The following is a 24,588-nucleotide window of genomic DNA, read 5'->3' as shown; positions in this document are numbered from 1 at the left end:
CAATGTTCTTCTTCACAGTCCCCGGAGACGCCTACACAGACTACGTCGCCACCAGGTGGTACAGAGCCCCTGAACTTCTTGTGGGAGACACGAAGTACGGTTCCTCTGTGGACGTGTGGGCGGTCGGCTGTGTTTTTGCAGAGCTCCTGACCGGTCAGCCACTCTGGCCAGGAAAATCAGATGTGGACCAACTTTACCTGATCATCAGGACGTTGGGTAAGAGTTGCATTTTGTGGTTTTTGTGTTCGTTGTAGCACCCGTATGATAGATACTGGAATGAAAGCAAGAGGCTCATTGCTTCTCCAACGCTCTGCAGGGAAGTTCTCTGGGCTATCCCTGTTAGAATTCTGTCTAAGCTCCACCCCACAATTACCTAGCAACAGCCAGGTATGCCCCTCCCATGTGATGTCATGGTCCTGATACCAACAGTTGGTTGTAGCAGAAGCCCAGTTCTATCTGAACACACAGAGCCAGCAATGAGTCTGCAAAGGCCTTGCCAAGAAAATTCAGTCAGTCTGATCTGAATGTCAGCCAACATTTAAAGTAATATTAACATAATTCATTTAAACATTAGGAATTCTCAGTTTTAAGGAAAAGATCCTTGTAGTCTTGAGAGACGGCTCAGGGGTTAAGAGCATGGATTGCTCTTGCAAGCAGCAGTTTGGTTCCCAGCACCTGATTCAGGCGGCTCATAACTTCCTGTAACTCCAGTTCCAGGGGATTCCACCCCTCTGGCCCTACCCATGTGTGTAACCATCCACCTCCAACATAACACATAAGTGAACTAGAATAACGTCTTTTACCCAAACTAATCTTTTATTATTTTCTTAATATGTTTTTAATTGAAATAGAACTTTTATCACATGTTTCCTTCCTTTCCTCCCTTCAGCCTCTCCCATTTATCTTCCAACTCCTCACATGGACCCCACTCTCAAGTTGATAGCTTTCCTTTGATTATTATTGTTATATACATCCACATATATGTATATGTGTGGTGGCTGGTTCCGTGTCAGTTTGACACAAACTAGAGTTGTCAGAAAGGAAGGAGCCTCACTTGAGGAAATGCCTCCATGAGATTTAGCTGTATGGCATTTTCTCAGTTAGTGATAAATTGGGGGAAGGGCCAGCCCATGGTAGGTGGTGCCTTCTCTGGGTTCTGTAAGAAAGCAGGCTGAGCAAGCCATGGGAGCAAGCCAGGAGGCAGCACCTTCCATGGCCTCTGCACCAGCTCTGCCTCCAGGTTCCTGCCCTGCGTGAGTTCCTGCCCTGACTTCCTTTGACGAGGAACAGCGACGATATGAAAGTGTGAGCCAAATAAGCCTTTCCTCCCCAACTTGCTATTTGGGGGGGGGGTGTCATAGTGCTTCCTCACAACAACAGAAACCCTAAGGAAGACCATGTGTGTGTACAAATACACACACACACACACACACACGCGGTATATGGTTTGTGGGTATATGGTTTTAGGGCTGACCATTCTGCACTGGACAACCAGTAAGGGGCTCACCCTGAGAGGCTGCCTCTCCTCCCAGCAGCCCTTGTAGCCTGCTGTTCTCTGTTAGAAGGGAGACCCCAGGGACCTCTTGCATTAGCATGCCTGGTGATGCTGCTGCTGTTTGCTTCCGGCTTGTATTCGCAGCCATTTCTAGGAGAGACTGTCTGCAGCAGACTTCCTGGAATTCTGGCTCTTACAATCTTTCCACCCCTGCTCCTGATGTAACCTGAACCACAGATGTAGAAGCTGTGATGCACATGTGTGTGTGCCTGGTGTATCCATTGCAGTGTCCTCCCCATGATCGGAGGAGGTCTGTGTCATGTTCAGTTATGGTTGTCTGTGATGGTCTCCATTTGCCCTAAGAGAGGCTTCTTTGATGAAGGGTGGTTGCTGCACTTACCTGTAGGTATAAAATCCAAGATTTAGGGTGTGGTAAGGAATTATTGCTGGTCTAGAAAAGCGGCTGTGGTAAATTCTTTTCTACGGCCCATGACCTCACTAGGCCAGGGAGGCTGGTTAGGTCCCTAGTACCCTTCCACTGACTCGGGGACTCCCTCCTGTCAAACGGGCTTTCCGTGCAGTCAGACAGCTGCTGCTTGCCACGTGTGCGTCTCTTGCTGCGTTGGTAATGGTCTGGTTCACAGGTGTTGCAGCTACTCAGGATTGTTCAATCGCTCCCCTCCGTTGGCCGCTTGTGTTGTATTTTATATAAGTAAAATATATATATATTAAAATAACTTTTAAAAACTGTTAAGGAAGTTATATTTTATTTAAAAGATTTGCTTTATTTTGGCCAGGTGTGGTGACACGAGTGTTTAATCTCAGCACTCAGGAGGCAAGATCAGGAGGATCTGTGTGAAGTAGAGGTCAGCCTGGTCTCCACAGTGAGTTCCAGGCCAGACAAGGCCATGTAGAAAGACCCAAGTCAAAAAACAAAACAAAACAAACCACCACCAACAAAAGATTTGTGTGTATGTGTGTGTGTGTGTCTCTGTGTATGCGTCTATGTGTGTGTGTGTGTGTGTGTGTGTGTGTGAGAGAGAGAGAGAGAGAGAGAGAGAGAGAGAGAGAGAGAGAGAGAGATTCTGGAGATGAACCCAAGGCCTCTCATGTGTTCTAAGCAAGCCCCTCTCCCACTGAGCTGTCCACCAGCCCACTTGGAAGCTTGTTTGATGAGCTCTGGTCACTGTGTTATCCTTGGCAGTCAGAAGTTAAATCTTCTGCGTCTGGAAGGAGATCTAGCCCATGTAGACCACAGACCCACTCCAGGAGCCTGCAAATAAAGCCATTGGCCTCTCTCTCCACTGGATGAATACACAGACTCCTTCCTGAAGCTGCTCTGGCTTTCTGCCTGCTGGTCAGTTCTCTGCTTCCTCTCTACCTCATTCTCCCAGGCAACAGGAATGGATGAGGCAGAGCATCATTACAGGTCACACCGTCTGTGTGGGTCTGCTTGCTCTTCCCTAACTCCCCAGACACACCCGAGTTGAATCCTGTTCCTATGACCGACTGACGAACCTCACTCAGCTTCCCTCTCCTCACTGTCGCAATGGGGATGAAAACTATGGATTCCCGGGCTGGGCCCGGGTGGTACAGTGCTTGCTGAGCATGGGTAAATGCCTACGTTGGATCCTGGCACTGTGTTGACCAGGCATGGTGGCCCATGCTTGTGATCCCAACACGTGAGAAGCAGAGAGTTTAAGGTCAGAATCAAGGACACCATAGGAAAACCTGTAGAATCAACTAACCTGGGCCCATAGGGGCCCACAGAAACTCATCTGCCAACTGGGGACCATGCATGGATCTAACTTAGGCCCTCTGCACATATGTAAGAGTTGTGTAGCTTGGTTCTCATTGTGGGACTCCTAACAGTGGGGCGAGAGCTGTCTCTGACTCTCACCTGCCTTTGTGATCCTTTCTCTCTTTTTGGGCTGCCTTATGTAGCTTCAATAGGGGGAGATGCGCCTAGTCTTCATTCAACTTGAAATGCCAAGGATGGTTGATATCCATGGAGGCCTGCCGTTTTCTGAAGAGAAAGAGAAAAGAAATAGATGGGCATGGGGAAGGACTGAGAGGAGAGGAGGGAGGGAAACTGAGGTCAGGATGTAAAGTTAATTAATTAAAGAGTTCAAGGTCATGCTTGGCTTTGAGGCCAGCCTAGAATAGACAAAACCCTGCCTCAAAAGAAAAATAAAAGGAACCAAAGAAGAGAGGGACGGGGGAAACAAGGGCAGGAAGGAAGGCAGCAGTTCTGTTGAGAGATCATGAGGGAGGCAGAGGAGGAGCCCAGCAGTCCTCTGTCACTTAGGCTTAGGTGGGGTCTGATTGGTGCTGATGCTTTGAATCTGCGTGTCCAGACACTGAAGGTCCTTGTCTTCAGTTGGTTTTCGATCTGTCACGAGAGTTGTGTGGAGGGTGGTCCTCCCATGAGTATAGGGGCCTCTGCCCAGGCTCACACCGCCTCTGTCTGGAGGAAGCACTCAGGCACAATGTTTCCTTAATACCTACATCTCAGGGGATTTTTATGATACACTTTATAATTTCCTAACCCAAGTTTTGATGAGCTATGTGGTTTGTATTTTACAGGAAAGCTGATCCCAAGGCATCAGTCCATCTTTAAAAGTAACCAGTTTTTCCGTGGCATCAGCATACCTGAACCAGAGGACATGGTAAACGGCTCTGTGTCGGATGTTTTATTATTTGTGCTGTTTCCTCCTGTATGGAGGTGGTTGCTTCATGCGTGTGCTTTGGGTTACTGTTTTCCATGTGAAACACCGATGCAAAATAGAAATAAGTCAGTTTAAAATGTATAAGCCACACACAGTAGGACACTACAGAATCCCCAACTATTCAAGGTGCTGGGTCATTTGAGCTCAAGAGCTTCAGGCCAGCCTGGGCAGTTTTGAGGCCCTGACTCAAAATTATGTATAAGAATCCAGGCACGGCAGCACAGCTGTAATCCTGACACTCAGAAGGTTGATGGATTAACACAGTTTGATGCCAGCCTGGGTTATACAGAACATTCTGGATTGCAGCAACCAGAGCACTATAGTGAAACTGTCACAAACAAACAAACAGCAGGAAGAAAACAACAGCTCACATGTCCTATCTCTTATATAATTCAGGTACATTTAAATTTAAATCATGCCTAATATTCAGCATAACCCCTTAATGTTTTTGGTCAAACACTGAAATTAACATTCCCTCAAATAATTACTTCCTCACAAATAGTACCTCAAACCATTTTCTTTATTTTGAAGATATGTTCTGTCTTTATTATTCTCCAGCTTATAGAACAAAGCTGAGAGAAACAGAAATAAATAAAAACATTTTCAAGTCAGACTCAGTTTACTTATATAATCCTAGCATGTAAGAGGCAGTAGCAGCAGGATCATGAGTTCAAGTCCAGCCTGAAACAGAGAGAAGACTCTTAGCTAACCAATCACCCTCCACAAAACAAAACAAAACAAAAAACCCACGCCTTTTTGTTGCAGGATATTTGATCACACTATGAACCCTGAGGTTGTATTATTTAGTTAAAAAAAAAAAAAACCTTTTTCTAGTTGTGGTTTGGCTCAGCCCTTAACACACATCTTCAATCCCTCTGGCTAGAATATAGACACACCCCTAGTACACACCTTTAATCCCAAACAATGAAAGTAAAGTTTGTAGAAGTAAACACCTATGTTTGAAAGTGATGTCTGATTGAGTGGCAGACAAAGTGACGAATCAGAGAAAGATTTGACAAGATATGCCTAACTCTTACAAGCGAGGAAGCTACTTAAGGGGCAGTGCAGAGAGAGGGGGGAGACTGTCTAACCGGGACTGTTACAGAGAGACAACAAGCTACACATAGATGAAGCCAGAAGGAGCCAGAAGATTAGAACAGATTTCAGAGTTAGTTTGAGGCCAAGCAGAGCAAAAAGTCAGAGGCTGAGAGAGAAGCCAGATTGTATCAGTCAGCTTGGAGAGTTTAGAGCCAGAACAGCTGAGTTGAACCAGCCAGCCAGAGTTCAGAAAGAATAAGAGGGCGAGCTTATTCTGCAGTAACTATCAGAGGCTGAAAATATTCTAGGCCTAGATAAGATTGTACAGAGACTAGAAGCTTCCAGAACTAGGCCTCAGTTAGCAGATGGAGGCAGTAAGCCTCAGAGATAATAGTTACTCAGGCGAATAAAAAATACTCTTATCCCGTTTTTCATAATTTCCTCTGGATGTTCACTCTACAAAATCTACTATACCCTTGTAACTCCTGACCCATGGAGTATGTGTGCTCCCAGTCTGGCCTGGTCTAGCTAACACTCCATGTGGATCTTAGTATTGTGGTCCAAGCCTATAATCCTAGCACTAGGGAATCAAGAGGCAGGAGGATGCCACAGCTGAAGGTCAGCCCGGACTACATAATCAATTCCAGAGCGACCATGAGATTCTGACTCAGAATACCACCAATGAAAGCTGTGTCAGAATGTCTGCCCATTTGCCCAGTGGAGGGAAGGAAGCACCTTCAGGAGAGGCATGGTCCACACACCACCAGGCTGCGGCCCAGGAAACTTAACGAGAAGCTCCCCCTCCCTCATGTGACGTGTGGCATGTGATTTAAGTCGGTACTTTCATGTAACGCCTCGATTTACCTAAGATTTTCACTTTTATTATATACAGTTTGTAAAACTTTCACAAATACAAGAATAAAGGTAGTCTTACAAAGATAAAGATTAAATAAGAGGCCTGGTAGATGTTGCAGGATATTTGATCATACTGTGAACCCTGAGATTGTATCATTTACTAGAAAAACCAGTTTTTTGTTGTAATGTGGCTCAGCCTTGGCACACACCTTCAATCCAAGAGCCTTCTGCTTGAATATTGTAAACAGCATTAAGTAAAGTCAGCCATAGGTCAAAAGCAGGAATCAAGTAACCTGTTGACAGCAAGTGAACATTGGACTATTAAGAAAAAACCATAGAGAGTGAGAGGCATTGAAGAAGGGAGGGGCATTGAGTTGGGAGGAGGGTTTTGTTTGTTTGTTTGTTTTTGAGACAGTCTGAGAGTGGGACGTGGCTTCTGGGCTGTGGGCTGAGGAGGAAGGTCAGCTGGGTGCTTTCTCTGCCTCTGAGGTACCAGGCTCCCAAGTCTTCATTAGTAAAATCGAACAGTTGGGATTTTTAAAAAACAGATTAGCAGTTAAGGTTCTTGCTTCACTTACATGTGAGGAACAGAGTGAGGAGTCCCCCACATCCATATATATAGGTGGCTAGCTGCAGTGGCCTGCCTGCAGTTCTACCCCAGAGCGTGCTGCCTGGCAAGACTAGACTCACTGATGAACTCTCAGTCCGCAAATAAAGCAATAGATAGAGGATGTTCTCGACCTCAACCTTTGCCTCTGTACACAAACACTCACCCACACAGGTGCAGACACAGGCACACACACACACACACACACACACGGACGGATGGACGGATGGAAAAAGGGAGAAAGCCACCCAAGGATTATTTATATGTGTTTAGTGTAAAGAATAAAGAGTAGGTTGTCCCTATGAGCTCAGCAGTGTCTCCATCTCCTCCCCTCTCTGCTGTTCTGAGATGCTTCATCTCCTGTTTATTATTGTAGTGTTTTCTAGTATGTGAGTCAGAATGTTTGCAAGGCAGAGGCAGGCAGATTTCTGAGTTCAAGGCCAGCCTGGTCTACAGAGTGAGTTCCAGGACAGCCAGGACTACACAGACAAACCCTGTCTCCAAAACAAGACAAAAGAAAAGAAAAGAAAAGAAAACAAAAGAATGCTCAGAGCACTCTCCCTGATAGGCCAGGCTCCAGCAGCCAGGCACTGTGGCAGGATTTCCAGTCGGGCATTTTTCAGCTTCGTCCCTGACCCCTTCCCTCTCAGAGTACTAACTCCAAGAATAAGTCATTACAAAATGAAGAAATCACTCTGGTTTTATATTTCTTGAACCTTTATACTATACTATGTGTCTTAGTCAGGGTTTCTATTCCTGCACAAACATCATGACCAAGAAGCAAGTTGGGGAGGAAAGGGTTTATTGAGCTTACACTTCTGCATTGCTGTTCATCACAAAAGGAAGTCAGGACTGGAACTCAAGCAGGTCAGGAAGCAGGAGCTGATGCAGAGGCCATGGAGGGATGTTTCTTACTGGCTTGCTTCCCCTGGCTTGCTCAGCCTGCTCTCTTTATAGAACCCAAGGTTACCATCCCAGGGATGGCACCACCCACAAGGGGCCCTCCCCACTTGATCACTAATTGAGAAAATGCCCCACAGCTGGATCTCATGGAGGCATTTCCCCAACTGAAGCTCCTTTCTTTGTGATAGCTCCAGCCTGTGTCAAGTTGACACACAAAACCAGCCAGTACACTATGAAATTATGTAAAAACATGTTTTAAAAAGAACTTCAAAAGGGTCATCAAGCATACTAAGGGTGTTTCTCCAACGTGTTCTTATTGTCAGGTACACACACTCAGTGGGATAGTGTTTGCCTAGCATGCATAAGGCCTGTAAGGTTCCCCCAGAACTGTGAACCACATACATACATACATGCATACATACATGCATACATACATGCATGCATACATGTACATATTCATTACTTCATGGTTATGTGACACTGAAAATTCTTTGTTTTCCAGGAGACTCTTGAAGAAAAATTCTCAAATGTTCAGCCTGTGGCTTTAGGTTTCATGAAGGTATGTGGGAATTAACTATAAATTATAATGATTTGACCTGGTCATTCAGCAGGGAGGTGGGGGGAGCTGTGAGGAATGCAGAGCCAATGGAGGGAAAGGTGATTCAAGATGATAGGAGGAGGGGCGATGATGGCTACCGGGAGGCAGGGGCACATGCATGTGCCTGATGACCCTGATGACCCTGGGATCCACACAAAATGGAGAGAACTGACCTCACAGTTATCCTTTGACCACACCCCTCACCCTGACACGTTCCACAACTTACGTGTCTGGTATACACATCCTCTCCCACACCAATGTTTAAATTACCTTTGAGAAAGAAATGGACTCCACCTGGGACGTGGCGGTCTGACTCTCGCACCCTGACTCCAGACCTTTTCCCAGGTTTGAAGCTCGACTGCCAAGAGGCGCGCCTCCATGGACTGGGTCACATTATCAGTGCTCGAATGATTGGTCAGGCAAGACACTGCGCTCAGTCTGAAGCTCCGTAGAACTCTAATGGCAGCCAGTTCTTAGACTCTGAACATGCCCTTTAAATAAACACAACTCATTTGGTGGACTCCATCTCCAAATATGAGAAGCCCCACATAAGAATGTGAGGGAACTCAAGGAGTATTTGAAAGTGTGGTGGTTAGCTTTAACTGCCAACGTGTTATAGCCTAAAATCACCTGGGAAATGAGGGATTTTCTAGATTAGGTTGGCCCACGGGCAAGTCTGTGGGAGATTACCTTGATTAAATTCACTGAGGCGAGACCCACAGTGGGAGGAACTATTCTCTGGGCCTCCGCTCTGATTGTGTAAGAGTTGAGAAGGTGACGTCGGGCACCAAGGTGAAGCTCTGATTCACTGATGTCTACTCTTTTGGATGTAATGTGGCCAGTGGCTCCAGAGTCCTTGATTTTTTAATCTCTTCAACCACAACAATACTAGTATCTAACATATAAAAAGTTACTTATTATATATCGCTGAAATATACTAAATGAATGCATGTTATTTACTAATAAATCCACAGGGTAAATTTCAGTTTACCAGAGGCTAATGGTTGATACATTTTGTGTTTGCTCAATCGCCTATCTTTGGTCAATTTTTGGTCATTTCTCTGATTATTACTGTGCGTGTATGCACATACATGCCACAACATGCACAGAGGTCACAGGGCAGCTTGCAGACGTTGGTTCTTTCTTCTCCTGTGGGGGTTCCTAGGATCGAACCCCTGTCAGCCTTGGCAGCAAGTGCCTTTACTCTGAGCCAGACAACCAGCTTATGCTGTTCTGGGGACTCAAACTCAGAACCTCATGTGTGCTAGGCAAGGACCCTACCACCTACGTCCCAGACCGGGCACTTGCCTTCCTTTTTTTTTTTTTTTCTCAGCACTTTTCACTCTTGGTTTATTTTCTTTTTTTTATATATATATTTTTTTTATTTTCTATATTCTTTGTTTACATTCCAAATGATTTCCCCTTTCTCAGACCCCCTCCCCATATGTCCCATAAACCTTCTTCTCTCCACCCATTCTCCAATCACTTCCCTCCTTTTTCTCTGTCCTTATATTCCCCTCCAAGGCTAGATCAATCCTTTCCAGGATCAGGACCCTCTCCTTACTTCTTCATGGGAGTTATTTGTTATGCAATTTGTGCCTTGGGTATTCAGAGCTTCTGGGCTAATTAATATCCACTTAACAGAGATTGCATTCCATGTGTATTCTTTTGTGATTGGGTTACCTCACTTAGGATAATATTTTCCAGATCAAACCATTTGCCTAAAAATTTTGTGAATTCATTGTTTCTAATTGCTGAGTAGTATTCCATTGTGTAAATATACCACATTTTCTGCATCCATTCCTCCATTGAGGGATATCTGGGTTCTTTCCAGCTTCTGGCTATTATAAATAAGGTTGCTATGAACATAATGGAGCATGTGTCTTTATTGCATGCTGGGGAATCCTCTGGGTATATGCCCAGGAGAGGTATAGTGGGGTTCTCCGGAAGTGTCATGTCCAGTTTTCTGAGGAGAACCACCAGACTGATTTCCATAGTGGTTATACCATCTTACAGCCCCACCAGCAGTGGAGGAGTGTTCCTCTTTCTCCACATCCTCACCAACACCTACTGTCTCCTGAGTTTTTTACCTTAGCCATTCTGACTGGTGTAAGGTGAAATCTCAGGGTTGTTTTGATTTGCATTTCCCTAATGACTAATGATGTTGAGCACTTCTTAAGGTACCTCTCGGCCATCCGAATTTCTTCAGGTGAAATTTTTTTGTTTAGATCTGTACCCCATTTTTAATAGGGTTATTTGGTTCCCTGGGGTCTAACTTATTGAGTTCTTTGTATATATTGGATATTAGCCCTCTATCAGATGTAGGGTTGGTGAATATCCTTTCCCAAGTTGATGGTTGCCATTTTGTCCTTTTAACAGTGTCCTTTGCCTTACAGAAACTTTGTAATTTTATGAGGTCCCATTTGTCAATTCTTGATCTTAGAGCATAAGATATTGGTGTTCGATTCAGGAACTTTTCCCCTGTGCCCATGTCCTCAAGGGTCTTCCCCAGTTTCTTTTCTATTAGTTTCAGTGTGTCTGGTTTTACATGGAGGTCCTTGATCCACTTGGAGTGGAATTTAGTACATGGAGATAAGAACGGATCAATTCGCATTCTTCTGCATGCTGACCTCCAATTGAACCAGCACCATTTGTTGAAAAGGCTATCTTTTTTCCACTGGATGCTTTCAACTCCTTTGTCGAAGATCAAGTGACTATAGACATATTGATTCGTTTCTGGGTCTTCAATTCTATTCCATTGGTCCACTTATCTGTCACTGTGCCAATACCATGCAGTTTTTAACACTATTGCTCTATAGTATTGCTTGAAGTCAGAGATGGTTCCCCCAGAATTTCTTTTGTCGTTGAGAATAGTTTTAGCTATCCTGGGTTTTTTGTTTTTCCAGATGAATTTGAGAATTGCTTTTTCTAACTCTGTGAAGAACTGAGTTGGGATTTTGATGGGGATTGTGTTGAATCTATAGATTGCTTTTGGCAAGATGGCCATTTTAACTATATTAATCCTACCAATCCACGAGCTTGGCAGATTTTTCCATTTTCTGAGGTCTTCTTCGATGTCCTTCTTCAGAGACCTGAAGTTCTTGTCGTATAGATCTTTCACTTGTTTGGTTAGAGTCACACCAAGATACTTTATATTGTTGTGGCTATTGTGAAGGGTGTCATTTCCCTAACTCTTTCTCAGCCTGCTTATCCTTTGAGTATAGAAAGGCAACTGATTTGCTTGAGTTGATTTTATAACCAGGCACTTTGCTGAAGTTGTTTATCAGCTGTAGGAGTTCTCTGGTGGAGGTTTTCGGGTCACTTAAGTAGACTATCATGTCATCTGCAAATAGTGATAATATGACTTCTTCCTTTCCAATTTGTATCCCCTTGACCTCCTTATGTTGTCTAATTGCTCTAGCTAGAACTTCAAGTACTATATTGAAAAGATATGGAAAGAGAGGACAGCCTTGTCTAGTACCTGATTTTAGTGGGATTGCTTCAAGTTTCTCTCTGTTTAGTTTGATGTTGGCTACCGGTTTGCTATATATTGCTTGAATGATGTTTAGGTATGGGCCTTGAATTCCTATTCTAAGACTTTTAACATGAAAGGATGCTAAATTTTGTCAAATGCTTTTTCCGCATCTAATGAGATGATCATATGGTTTTTTTCTTTGAGTTTGTTTATGTAGTGGATTGCATTGATGGATTTCCTTATATTGAACCATCCCTGCATCCCTGGGATGAAGCCTACTTGATCATGGTGGATGATTGTTTTGATGTGTTCTTGGATTCGGTTGGCAAGAATTTTATTAAGTATTTTTGCATCAATATTCATAAGGGAAATTGGCCTGAAGTTCTCTTTCTTTGTTGGATCTTTGTGTGGTTTTGGTATCAGCGTAATTGTGGCTTCATAGAACAAGTTGGGTAGAGTTCCTTCTGTTTCTATTTTGTGGAATAGTTTGAAGAGTATTGGTGTTAGGTCTTCTATGAAGGTCTGATAGAATTCTGCTCTGAAGCCATCTGGTCCCGTGCTGTTTTTGGTTGGGAGAATTTCTATGACCCTTTTTATTTCTTCAGGTGTTATGGGACTTTTTTGTTCCAGGGCTTTCAGGTGTGTCATTAAGCTGTTAGTGTATGCTCTCTCCATTTTCTTTTTGGAGGCACTCAGGGCTATGAATTTTCCTCTTAGCACTGCTTTCATTGTGTCCCATAGAGTTGAGTATGTTGTGTCTTCATTTTCATTAAATTCTAAAAGTCTTTCATTTCTTTTTTTATTTCTTCCTTGACCAAGGTATCATTGAGTAGAATATTGTTCAGTTTCCATGTGTATGTGGATTTTCTGTTGTTTTTATTGCTATTGAAGACCACTTTTACTCCATAGTGATCTGATAGGCTTGGGATTATTTCAATCTTATATTTGTTGAGGTCTGTCTTGTGACCAATTATATGATCGATTTTGGAGAAGGTACCATGAGGTGCTGAGAAAAAGGTATATTCTTTTGCTTTGGGATAAAATGTTTTATATATGTGTGTGTGTGTGTGTGTGTGTGTATATATATATATATATATATACATACATATATATATAATCTTAAATCTAATTGGTCCAAAGCTTCAATTAGTTTCACTGTGTCCCTGTTCAGTTTCTGTTTTCCTGATCAGTCCATTGAGGAAAGTGCAGTGTTGAAGTCACCCACAATTATTGTGCTAGGTGCAATGTGTGCTTTGAGCTTTAGTAAAGTTTCTTTTATTAATGAGGGTGCCCTTGCATTTGGAGCATAGATGTTCAGGATTGAGAGTTCTTCTTGGTGTATTTTTCCTTTAACCAGCAAGTAGTGTCCCTCAGAGTCTCTTTTGATGTTGAAAGTCAATTTTTGATGTTTTGGGTTGAAAGTCAATTTTATCTGATATTAGAATGGCTACTCCAGCTTGTTTCCTGAGACCATTTGCTTGTAAAATTGTCTTCCAGCCTTTTACTCTAAGGCAGTGTTTGTCTTTGACACTGAGGTGTGTTTCCTGTATGCAGCAAAATGTAGGGTCCTGTTTACGTATCCAGTCGGTTAGTCTATGTCTTTTTATTGGGGCATTGAGCCTATTGATGTTAAGAGATATTAAAGAATAGTGATTATTACTTCCTGTCATTTTTGATGTTATTTTTTAAATTTGATTGGTTATCTTCTTTTGGATTTGATGAAAGAAGGTTACTATCTTGCTTTTTCCAGGATGAAGTTTGCCTCCTGGTATTGGTGTTTTCCTCCTATTATCCACCACTTGCCTTCCTAAACCATGTTTGCCAACTTGTTCTCCAGAGCTTTGGAGAGTAAGCAGATTTGCCCAGGAACCAGATAAGCCAACCGCAACCCTATTTTGCCTTTTCTCCCTTCCCAAAGGGATGTCTGAAGATGGATCCCGACGAGAGGCTGGGCTGTGCACAGCTGCTCGACAGTGCCTACTTCGATTCTTTTCGAGAGGATCAAATGAAAAGAAAAGCCCGCGTTGAGGGGAGAAGCCGAAGGCGCCAGCAGGTACCTCTTGGTTCCCAACTTGTGGCGATAGAAAAGTTCTTCTGTTTACCCTTTTCTACCTTCCCAAGTGAGGCAGAAGGAATGCCAACTCTCTATTGCTGCTGTTTTGATTTAGTTGTACTTAGTAAGTATCGGTGATTGCGGTAATAAAACCTACAACTGTGAAACTAGCCAGCTTGTTGAAGAATTTTACTCTAATCATACATGCCTATGGGAGGAGCTGTCAGTCATGTTTCCCAGGTCAGTCTCCAGTTCTTGGGCTCAAGTGATCCTCCTGTCTCAGCCTCCCAAGTAGCTGGGATTAGAGGTGAACAGCATTGTGTTCAGTTTGCGTTTGAATCAAATATTGTATCCTTTCTGTTACACTGATTGGAAATACAACCTGCCAAATGATGTACCTAAAACCTAACAAGCACCTCGACCACAGGTGGATTGAATCTCGCCACCACTGGGACAGACTCCACTGCTTTCAGTGGTCTCTATCTTCCTGTCTCTTGCCCATACAGGCAGCTGAGACTGTGGCTTCTCCTAGAAGCCAAGTTCTAACTTTTCCAGATCAAAAGGAAGAAACCAGGGCTGGGAATAACTAGGTGACAGAGCTCTCTCCTACCAAGAACTATCATCCAACGGGCTGATATTACACAACAAGATGGCAAACCCTCATGAGAAGCGTTGACTCTGCAGAAAACCTCAAAGTTAAAACATAAACTTCACGATAGTAGGTTTGTCTTAAATTTTTTCCTCCTCATCAATACCAAAAATATTATCTAACATATAAAAGGCACTTAACACATCACTGAGATGAATTAATAAGTGAATGTTATTTACTAATAAGCCCATGTGGTAATTTTCAGTTTATCAGTGGCTGATGAATGATATATTTGTGCTTCCTGAATCTTCCTTCTTTGATCTAATTTCTGGTCACTTATCTGCTCACTACCATGTGTTCCACAAAGGAAGTGTAACTGGGACAAAGGTCATGTCCACCATCCCTGAAAGAGTCTAGAGGCCTGGTACCCATTGTTCTAGAGCTTGCTCTGCAGCGCTTGTCTGATGGTAGCTCTCTCTGTCCTCCCTCTCCTCCCTCTCTGCTCACCGTCTGCTCCCCTTCCCCTTTCCTCCCCCTCTCCTCCCCCTCTCCTCCCTCTCTCCTCTCCTCCCATGCCTCCCACGTCTCACTCTTAAATTGCTTGGCCATCCTGACACTGCTATTCTCTTAGTAAAGCCCTCTCCAGGCTTTATAAGGAAGCCTCTCTCTTACACGTATCGTACCATCTCTGTCTAAAACTCTCCCCGGCTCCCACCCCAAGGCTCGGTCTCCAGAACCTTTTTCCTAATCAACCTCCCTCTAAAGGCTGGCTATAGATCAGCATCCGGATGGATGGCTGCCATTTCGTTTCCATTATATATAAAAGAAAGGAAGGAAGAAGGGGCACTAGGCGTGGGCTCTGGTCCTTTTATTGTAAGCAACAACTTCCTTTAGACCAGTGTCAAAGGATCTAGGAAAAGGCCTCACCTTTTAAAGTATGATATGATATGTTGTGCCCAGGGATTCTGGTGGAATACCTGGTGGAAATCTTTTAAATGTCAACTGCACATTCAGAAATAGCATACTGAACTAAGTAACAGCATGAGTGTGGGAACCCCAAGATAACTCACAGACCACATTTTCCTTCAAGTATCAAAGGAGCACGATTTTTGGAAAAGGAACAAACATAATTTTAAAACTGGTGACTTTTGACATCTTTGTGCTGCGTATGTGTGTTTTGCTGTTATTTTTTTAAGATTTATTTATTTATTATATGTAAGTACATGGAAGCTGTCTTCAGACACTCCAGAAGAGGGAATCAGATCTCGTTATGGATGGTTGTGAGCCACCATGTGGTTGCTGGGATTTGAACTCAGGACCTTCAGAAGAGTGGTCTTCAGGCCTTGCTGTTATTATTTTAACACTGTTAACCCAAGCGGTACCTATAGGAATGGTTTTCTGTTTACTCTCTCATGTTTGTCTTGTTCTGTTAGAATCAACTGCTGCCTCTTATACCTGGAAGCCACATCTCCCCCACACCTGATGGAAGAAAACAAGTCGTGCAGTTAAGATTTGATCATCTTCCAAACATTTAGGGGACCTGCCCATCTCAGCGCATTCTTTTAATATATATACAAGACAGGAATCCTCGGCGTCTCAAAAGCAGTGAGCGACGTGAATATGAAGGCGCCTCTGATCACCACTGATTCATTCCCTGTGCTTTTTCCATGCCAACCTCACCTCCTAGAATATTCTCTTTAGACATTGTAATGCCAAAATGGCATTTCAAAGAGACGCTTCCAGTTTCCCCAGAGCTAGGCAGATACTGAAAATCTGTGGACTTAACGCTTCAACTTAGGGAAAGATTTCCACATAGCCCCTCACTTCAGCTTACCATGTGATGTTCTGAGGCAGACCCAGATCTGCCAGCTGCTGTTTGTGGAGGGGATGGCCCTGAACCGCCTCACTGGAATTTCTTCTCAGTGTATCTGGGTCTTACTTTAGTCTTTACTTTATATGTTGATGCGGCACAGTAATCGTGAAAGGTGATCTAAGTTTACCTCTTGACTCCACAGCCCACGCTATTCTTATCATGAGGAACTGATGAGTCTGCTTCTAAAATGAGCTAGAGAAAACTCCAACATGACCAGTAGTGGACAGACGACAAGGAATCACCCACCATATATATCATAGTAATGTCCCTGAATCCCTGGCTGCCCACTCTAAGGCTATCCTGGTTCACCATGGTTTCTCTTTCTTTTTTTTTTCTTTTTTAATCTATTTGTGAATATGAGAGAGAGGAAGAGGGGCGAGAGAAACCTCATGTGTGAAAGTCAGAGGACAAGCTGGAGGCCATCCTGACCTATATAGCAAGGCCTTTTCTCAACACCCACTCTCTAAGGTTTCTTGAAGCAAGTCCTTGCTGCTGATTGTATAACATATGAATAATTCCTATATGTTTAGGATGCCATTGTTGTCATATGTTGAAATAGCTAAAGATCTTGTTAGAAGTAGTAGTGTTTTTCACATTGGCGGGTATCTTAGTATTTCATTTCTGACCTAATTATAGTTAGATTCAAACATCAAAGGATGTACTGGCTGGTTTTGTGTGTCAACTTGACACTAGCTGGAGTTACCACAGAGAAAGGAGCTTTGGTTGAGAAAATGCCTCCATGAGGTCCAGCTGTGGAGCATTTTCTCAATTAGTGATCAAGGGGGAGGGCCCCTTGTGGGTGGAGCCATCCCTGGGCTGGTGTTCTTGGGTTCTAGAAGAAAGCAAGCTGAACAAGCCAGGGGAAGCAAGCCAGTAAGAAACATCCCTCCATGGCCACTGCATCAGCTCCTGCTTCCTGACCTGCTTGAGTTCCAGTCCTGATTTCCTTTGGTGATGAACAACAATGTGGAAGTGTAAGCTAAATAAACCCTTTCCTCCCCAACATGCTTCTTGGTCAGGATGTTAGTGCAGGAATAGAAACCCTGACTAAGACAAAGGATGAGTATGTATTACCTTACATCTTAGAATTGTACCTGTTTTAGCTATGTTAAACCTTGTTAAAGGCTGGGGCCATAACTGAACCTGTGGAGTTCTTGCCTGTGTGTAGGAAACCCTTGGGTTTTGTCTCCAGCATGGAATAAAACAGCTGTAGTCACACCTACCTGCAAGTAGAAATTCAGTCACTGTCCTTGACTACATATAGAGTTCAAGTCTGTGCTGGGCTAAATATCTCCAGGCATGATGGTCCGTGTTTGTATCAAAGGGCAGGAAGGGAGATTCCATAGTAAGTTGAGGCTTTTCAGCAAAAAGAAAGCAAACTAATAGTTGTTGATGGTGGTCACTGGCCATTTCTCTAAATATCACCCCGCTGAAGAAGATGCTTAGTTTATTTTAGAATGCATTAATGTAGAAGCCTGGCTATTTCAGATAACTTAACTGTAGTTATTGTTAATTAGCATTTAACAATTAGCATTATGGTAGTGTAAACTATTAGAGTATACTATAAAGGGGTTTTGGTTGAATTATATTAAACATATAATACTATGGATTTTAAAAATTTAACTTAAGATGTTTATGAAAGCTAAGGAGTAAACACTTTAGTGACTGTATATTTGTGTATATACCTTGATTTTTCTTTAATTTATTTTAATAAAAGCCAGAAACATTTTTGTCTCCTAATTTCTATTCAGATCAATAGTCTATTATCTAATGCTTCATACTTAAGTGAGAAAATTGTCCTCTCTCTCTTTGTGAATTCCACCACATACTTTCCAACAGGTTACAGTATCTGAACGGCTGACACAGCCATCCATCATCCGTCCATCCATCCATCCGTCCACCCATCATCCGTCTGTCCATCCGTCCATCATCCATCCATCCGTCCATCCATCCATCCATCCATTATCCATTCATCCGTCCGTCCATCCATCCATCCATCCATCCATCCGTCTGTCCATCTATCATCCATCCATCCACCCGTCCATTCATCCATCCATCCGTCCATCCATCCGTCCATCCATCCATCCCTCCATCCGTCCATCCGTCCGTCCATCCATCTGTCCATTCGTCCATCCATCATCCATCCATCCATCTGTTCATCCATCCATCCATCCATCCATCATCCATCTATCCATCCATCCATCATCCATCCATCCATCCATCCATCATCCATCCATCCATCTGTCCATCATCCATCCATCTGTCCATCCATTATCCATCCATCCATCATCCATCCATCCATCTGTCCATCATCCATCCATCTGTCCATCATCCATTATCCATCCATCCATCATCCATCCATCCATCTGTCCATCATCCATCCATCTGTCCATCATCCATCCATCAGTCCATCATCCATTATCTATCCATCCATCTGTCCATCCGTTCATCCATCCATCTGTCCATCCATTCGTCCGTCCGTCCATCCACCCACCCATCCATCCATCCATCTGTCCGTCTGACCATCCATCTGTCCATCCACCCGCCCGCCCGTCCATCCGTCCGTCCGTCCGTCCATCTGTCTGTCCACCCACCCATCCGTCCGTCCTTTTGTCCGTCCACCCGTCCATCCATCCATCCATGCGTCCATCCATCCATCCATCCGTCTGTCCATCCATCCATCCATCTGTCCATCCGTCCATCCGTCCATCCGTCCATCTATTCTTTGCCATCAAGAAGTGATGGCCTCTTCATCCCATCTCACCTTCCATCCAGGATGGCTTTGTGACCTCGTGAGGCACTGGCTGTTTAGCCTTTAAAGCCTGGCAGTTCTCTTTCTTCTCTCTGAGAGGGCAGCCTAGCCTGAGGCCCTTAAGTTCAAACCCCAGTACTGGGGGAGGGGAGGAAGAATATTATATGAAATAATAAGACAATTGTATTAATATGCTTTGTAATCTAAGAAGCTGTATAAGTATTAATTATTCTCAGCATCCTCTAAGACTTAAATATTTCTTTAATTACACTTGTTTCTTTGATGTGTGGGGAGGGGCATGCATGCTGAGGTGTGTATGTGGAGGTCAAAGGTCAACTTAGAACCTAGCTAGCACAAGGTGGGTGGAGGGGAGGCTGTGAAGGAAGATTTGTGGGGAGAGGGAAGAGAAGCCGCAACAGCTAGCTTACTACTAGAAACAAGTCCATGCTTGTTAGCTGCGTTGAAGCTGCTGTCTGGAGATCTCTACCATCCTCCCTCCACTTCAGAGTAGATGCTCCCCTTCCCATTTCTAAATGTCTCCCAGGACCCAGGCGCCGTCCCCGATGAGCTCTGCTGGGTAACATCCCGGCACCATAGAGTCTCTGCCCCTTGACTGCAAGTCAGCAGATTGTTTAGATTTTTGTTGTCTGCCCTTGCTGCTGCTGCTGCTGCTGCTGCTGCTTTACTTTGGGACAGGCTGTCTGGATGCCCAGCCTGGTCTTGAGCTTGCTGTGTAGACAAGGCTGGCCCAGAACTCCTGATCCTCATGCTTCCAGCCCTGATCCCCCCCCCCCCCCCCCAGTGCTGGGATCTCAAGGATTTATCACACCAGCTCTTTTGAACTCTTCGAGGCTTGAAGTTGAGCAAACCGAAAAGTAATTATGACCTACTAAATGGCTAGCCTAAAAGAATTTTTTTTAAAAAAAAAAATTGCCCCCAACATTCTGCCTTAAATAGGCTACATAAGACTCTATCTCAAGAAAGGAAAAAGGGAAGAAAAAGAAAGAAAGAAAAAAGAAAGAAAAGAAAAGAAAGAAGGAAGGGTTTAAAAATATGTCGAAAACACCAAAGTGAACCACCCAGCCAGAGCTAACTGGAAAACCACTGCAGAGTTCCTAGATAGTGTTTATTTTCTCAAAACTGAAAGTTGAAAATGGGCTTTTTTTTCTTTTGTAAAGCAACCCCAGGCCTGACATATTAACTGGTGCCAGCGTGGGGGTCTGGCCCTTCGTTTCTTCCAAACAAATCCACGGGTAGAAATACGAACCTTTGACCTCCAGAACCAATCATGCTCTTAACTGCAGTGACCCTCAGGGACTTCATGGTAGGCAATGAACAGTCAAGCAAGATGGTTTGTAGGCTCTGTCCCGTTCGGGTACATTGTGAAATGACACAAACAGCTTTTTCTGCGGCCCGTTGTAGATGGAATGGCAAGGTGAGGACAGAGACCCGGGCCCTAGCCAGGGCGCATGCTCGGCCAGCATCGCGAAAAGCTAGACAGCTAGTGTGTGTTCTCTGGCTTCTTGGTCTGCGGCTAGAGTTCTGTACTCTTTCCTGTCTGCAACAAACAAGGTAAGTTCTGTGGTGTAGAATCCCGGGTGGGGTTGCTTTACAAAAGAGAAAAAAAAAAAAAACCTAGTCCAACTTTCAACTTTCATTTTTGAGAAAATGAACGCTATCTAGGACTGCGCGGTGGTTTTGCAGTTAGCTGTGGCTGCGTGGTTCGCTTTGTTGTCGCTGTTGTTTGAGCTTGCCTTAATAAGCACACTCGAGTTCTTTGGCCATAGACAGTGGCAGATCCCAGATAGACCTGGATGCCCCTCTGGAATGAAAGAATGCCCAGTAAGCTCACCGCAGGCTCTCAGATGAGGAACGTGAGTGGCTACAGAGAATGCCTCTAAAGTCCGAATCGGAATGGAACTCGAGTTTTCCACTGTGGCATTCTGAAGAACAGGAAACCCCTGGATTCACAGGCCCGACAACTAACTACTCAGTATAATTTTTTTCCAAATATTTTCTGACAATCTCAAAAAATTATCAAATTAAATGCTTAATGAGTGCTTTGTCTAATCATCCTTTAATAGTGTTTTGCAACTGGATTGAGTGTTTTACAAATTTTCTAGGACGAGTGTTAAAAGTAGCTTTCCTTCTTCCATAAATAATATAGGCTATCTGGAAAGTATAGATAAACCCAAATTGAAAGAGAAAGAAACAAAGTCACAAAGAAGACTCACTTATGGTCTCCAGAACTGGAGATAGGAGTGGCTATTATATTATATTATATTATATTATATTATATTATATTATATTATCTACACATGTCCGTTTTGGTCTGTTTGTACAGACACCTGGGTTTCACAGAAATAAAATTACACTGGCCATAACTTTTGTAACTACCTCTTGTCACTTTGAAGTACTATGAATACTTAAATCTATTACGTATTCATAACGGCGGCCAGAGAGACGGCTCAGTGGGTAAGAGTATTTGTTGCTCTTGCAGAGGGCTCATATTCAATTCCCTACCACCCACATATTGTCTCACAGCCATCCATAACCCCAGTTCCAGGGGATCCAATAGCCTTACATGTGGTGCACATACATGCAGGCGGGCCAAACATGCACATGCATAAGGTAAAATAAGTGCATTTAATTTTTAAACATTCATAATCCTATAGGCATTCAGTTATTACTAGTTTTTGCTTTTGAAATCAATGCCTTAGTATCTGTATGGCTAAATCTTTGCAAGTGTCTGCTGGATGAGATTTCCCTCTAGGTAAGCAGCTTCGAATGGAACTGCTGGGTCAGCAAGTCTGCAGCGTGTTGCTGCTTACGGTACACATTGCTAAGACACTCCTCAGGAAGGCAAGGTCTCTTCCCAGCAGTGGTATGAGGTGGTGGTCGTTGTCCACACTTGCGGCAGGGTCACGTATTATTAAACTGGGAGTCACTGTTTCTGTGTCACTGAAGACTGTGGATCCTCAGGCTGCACATGCTCTCTCTCTACATTTTTCTGCCATGTACAGACATGCACATAGTTTCTTAATTTGCTAAAATTATGTAAGAAGTGATGGCTAATAGTATAAATCAATATGACTGTGTTCCAGAGCCTTGTCTTCACAGCCCTATATAATATAGTATTCTTCATATTTAATATCCATTCTGGTTTTTGGGTGGTATTGTTTTGAGACAGCGTCTCCTATAGCCCAGGCTGGCCTCAAACTTGTTATGTAATGGAGGATGACCCTGAACTTCTTTTTTTTTTTTTAATTTGGTTTTATTAAATCTCTCTTTTTGTTCATGGGGAAGGGTCTGTCAATCTTGTTTACCTTCTGAAAGAACCAGCTCTTAGGCTCCACTGATCCTTTTTTATGTTTCTATTAGTTTCTGCTCTGATTTTTTTTTTTTTTTATTTATTACCAGCTATGGGTTTTAGGTTTGGCTTGCTCTTCTTTTTCCAAATCTTTGAGTGGCATCATCAAGTCACTTATTTGTGTTCTTTCTGAACATTTAATGTAGGTACTTAGAGCTGTAAATCCCCCTCATAGGATTGCTTTTTATCATATTTTTTATTTTATATATTCTATGTTTACATTCCAAATAATTTTCCCTTTCCCGGTTCCCACCTCCCCATAAGTTCCCTAAGCCCTCTTCCTTCTGCCCATTCTCCTATCAACCCCCTCCTACTTCTCTGTCCTGGTGTTCCCCTACAATGCTGGAGCAAGTCTTCTCAGGATTAGGGGGCCTCTCCTTCCTTCCTTCTTGGGAGTCATTTGATATGTGAATTGTGTCTTGGATATTCAGAGTTTCTGAGCTAATAATCCACTTATCAGTGACTGTATTCTATGTGTATTCTTTTGTGATTGGGTTACCTCACTTAGGATGATATTTTCCAGATCCATCCACAGCAGCCCTATTTATCATAGCCAGAAGTTGGAAAGAACCCAGATGTCCCTCAGTGGAGGAATAGATACAGAAAATGTGGTATATTTACACAATGGAATACTACTCAGCTATTAAAAACAATGAATTCATGAAATTCTTAGACCCTGAACTTCTGCCTGCACTTCCTGAGTGTTAGAATTACTGATGTGTGCCGGCAGCCCCAGGTTCTGTGGTGCTGGGAATCAAACCCAGGGCTCAATGCATGCTGGGTACGGACTGCTGTCTGAGTCCCCTCCTCTCTCCTTCTAAGTCTGTTTTTAAGTTGGCATTCACTATGATGGCTTCCGTCGTCACATTGCCATACATGCTTCCTATTATACTTTGTCCTCGTTTGACTCCTCCCCATTGCCGTCCTCCATGCCCCTTGACCCTGTCTTACCTCTTCCTCCCCAAACTTGTTTACTCTTTTGTGCCACATGCCTTCCATTGCCTGCTCTTCCCCTCTCCTTCCATGTTTTAGGATTTAATCCTTGCTCTTCCAGTCCCCTTGCTACTTCCATGACCTACACATACACATGCACATACAACACAACACATGCACACACATGTTCACATACACGCACATACAACACACACATGCACACACATGTACACATGCACACATACACATGCACACGTACACACATGCACACACAATATATATACACATGCACACATGTACACACACATGCACACACATACACATGCACACACAATACATGCACATGCACACATATACACACATGCACACATACGCATGCACACACACATGCACATGCACACATACACATGCACACATGTACACACATGCACACATACACATGCACACACATATGCACACACATGTATACACACATGCACACATACACATGCACACACATGTTCACATACACGCACATACAACACACACATGCACACACATGTACATATGCACACATACACATGCACACGTACACACATGCACACACAATATATATACACATGCACACATGTACACACACATGCACACACATACACATGCACACACAATACATGCACATGCACACATACGCATGCACACACACATGCACATGCACACATACACATGCACACATACACATGCACACATACACATGCACACACATATGCACACACATGTATACACACATGCACACATACACATGCACACACACATGCACATGCACACATACACATGTACACAGTGCACACATACACATTCACACACATGCACAAACATACACACACATGCACACACACATACACATGCACACATAAATTCCATAAATGAAGAAAACATTTTGCCTTTGTCTTTTCAAATTTGGTGTACTTCACATAACAGAATGATCTCCAGTTCTATCCATTTTCCTGAAAATGTCATTAATTCATTCTTTATGGTTAAAGAGTTCCATTGTGTATACCATGCCACATTTTCTTTACCCATTCCTCCACTGATAGACATTTAAGCTGATTCTATTTTTTAACTGTTAGGAATACTGTAGCAATAAACATAGATAATATAGTATTGGGTTTTTGTTTTTATTACTGTGTGTGTGTGTGTGTGTGTATGTACATCCTCACATGCTATGGCACACATGTAGAGGTCAGAAGACAGCTCACAGAAGCCCGTTCTTTCCTTCTGCATCGTCTGGGAGACTGAACTCTGGCCACCAGGTTGGCAGCAAGCCCCTTTACAGGCCGAG

General features: G+C 43.4%; 1 protein-coding gene and 1 long non-coding RNA gene across 2 annotated transcripts in view; one reads left to right on the top strand and one right to left on the bottom strand.

Moving 5' to 3' along the window:
- Positions 1–17,446, top strand: part of Cdkl4 (cyclin dependent kinase like 4) — a 36,659-nt gene extending 19,213 nt beyond the window's left edge. The window contains exons 5-9 of the mRNA XM_052186456.1: positions 19–216; positions 4,082–4,164; positions 8,130–8,186; positions 13,619–13,753; positions 15,776–17,446. Of these exons, the coding sequence (XP_052042416.1) occupies positions 19–216; positions 4,082–4,164; positions 8,130–8,186; positions 13,619–13,753; positions 15,776–15,877 (575 nt within the window). The 3' untranslated portion in view covers positions 15,878–17,446. The remainder of the gene's footprint in view (positions 1–18; positions 217–4,081; positions 4,165–8,129; positions 8,187–13,618; positions 13,754–15,775) is intronic.
- The window catches only part of LOC127687643 (uncharacterized), a 54,134-nt gene continuing 29,710 nt past the window's right edge, over positions 165–24,588 (bottom strand). The window contains exons 2-3 of the long non-coding RNA XR_007978444.1: positions 3,396–3,521; positions 165–271 (exon numbers count right to left, since the gene is read on the bottom strand). This is a non-coding gene — a long non-coding RNA (uncharacterized LOC127687643). The remainder of the gene's footprint in view (positions 272–3,395; positions 3,522–24,588) is intronic.

The sequence above is a fragment of the Apodemus sylvaticus genome, chromosome 6 (assembly GCF_947179515.1).
Source record: "Apodemus sylvaticus chromosome 6, mApoSyl1.1, whole genome shotgun sequence".
Classification (NCBI taxonomy): Eukaryota; Metazoa; Chordata; class Mammalia; order Rodentia; family Muridae; genus Apodemus; species Apodemus sylvaticus.
The sequence above is the reverse complement of the archived record's forward strand: the minus strand, read 5'-3'. Positions and strand labels throughout refer to the sequence as shown.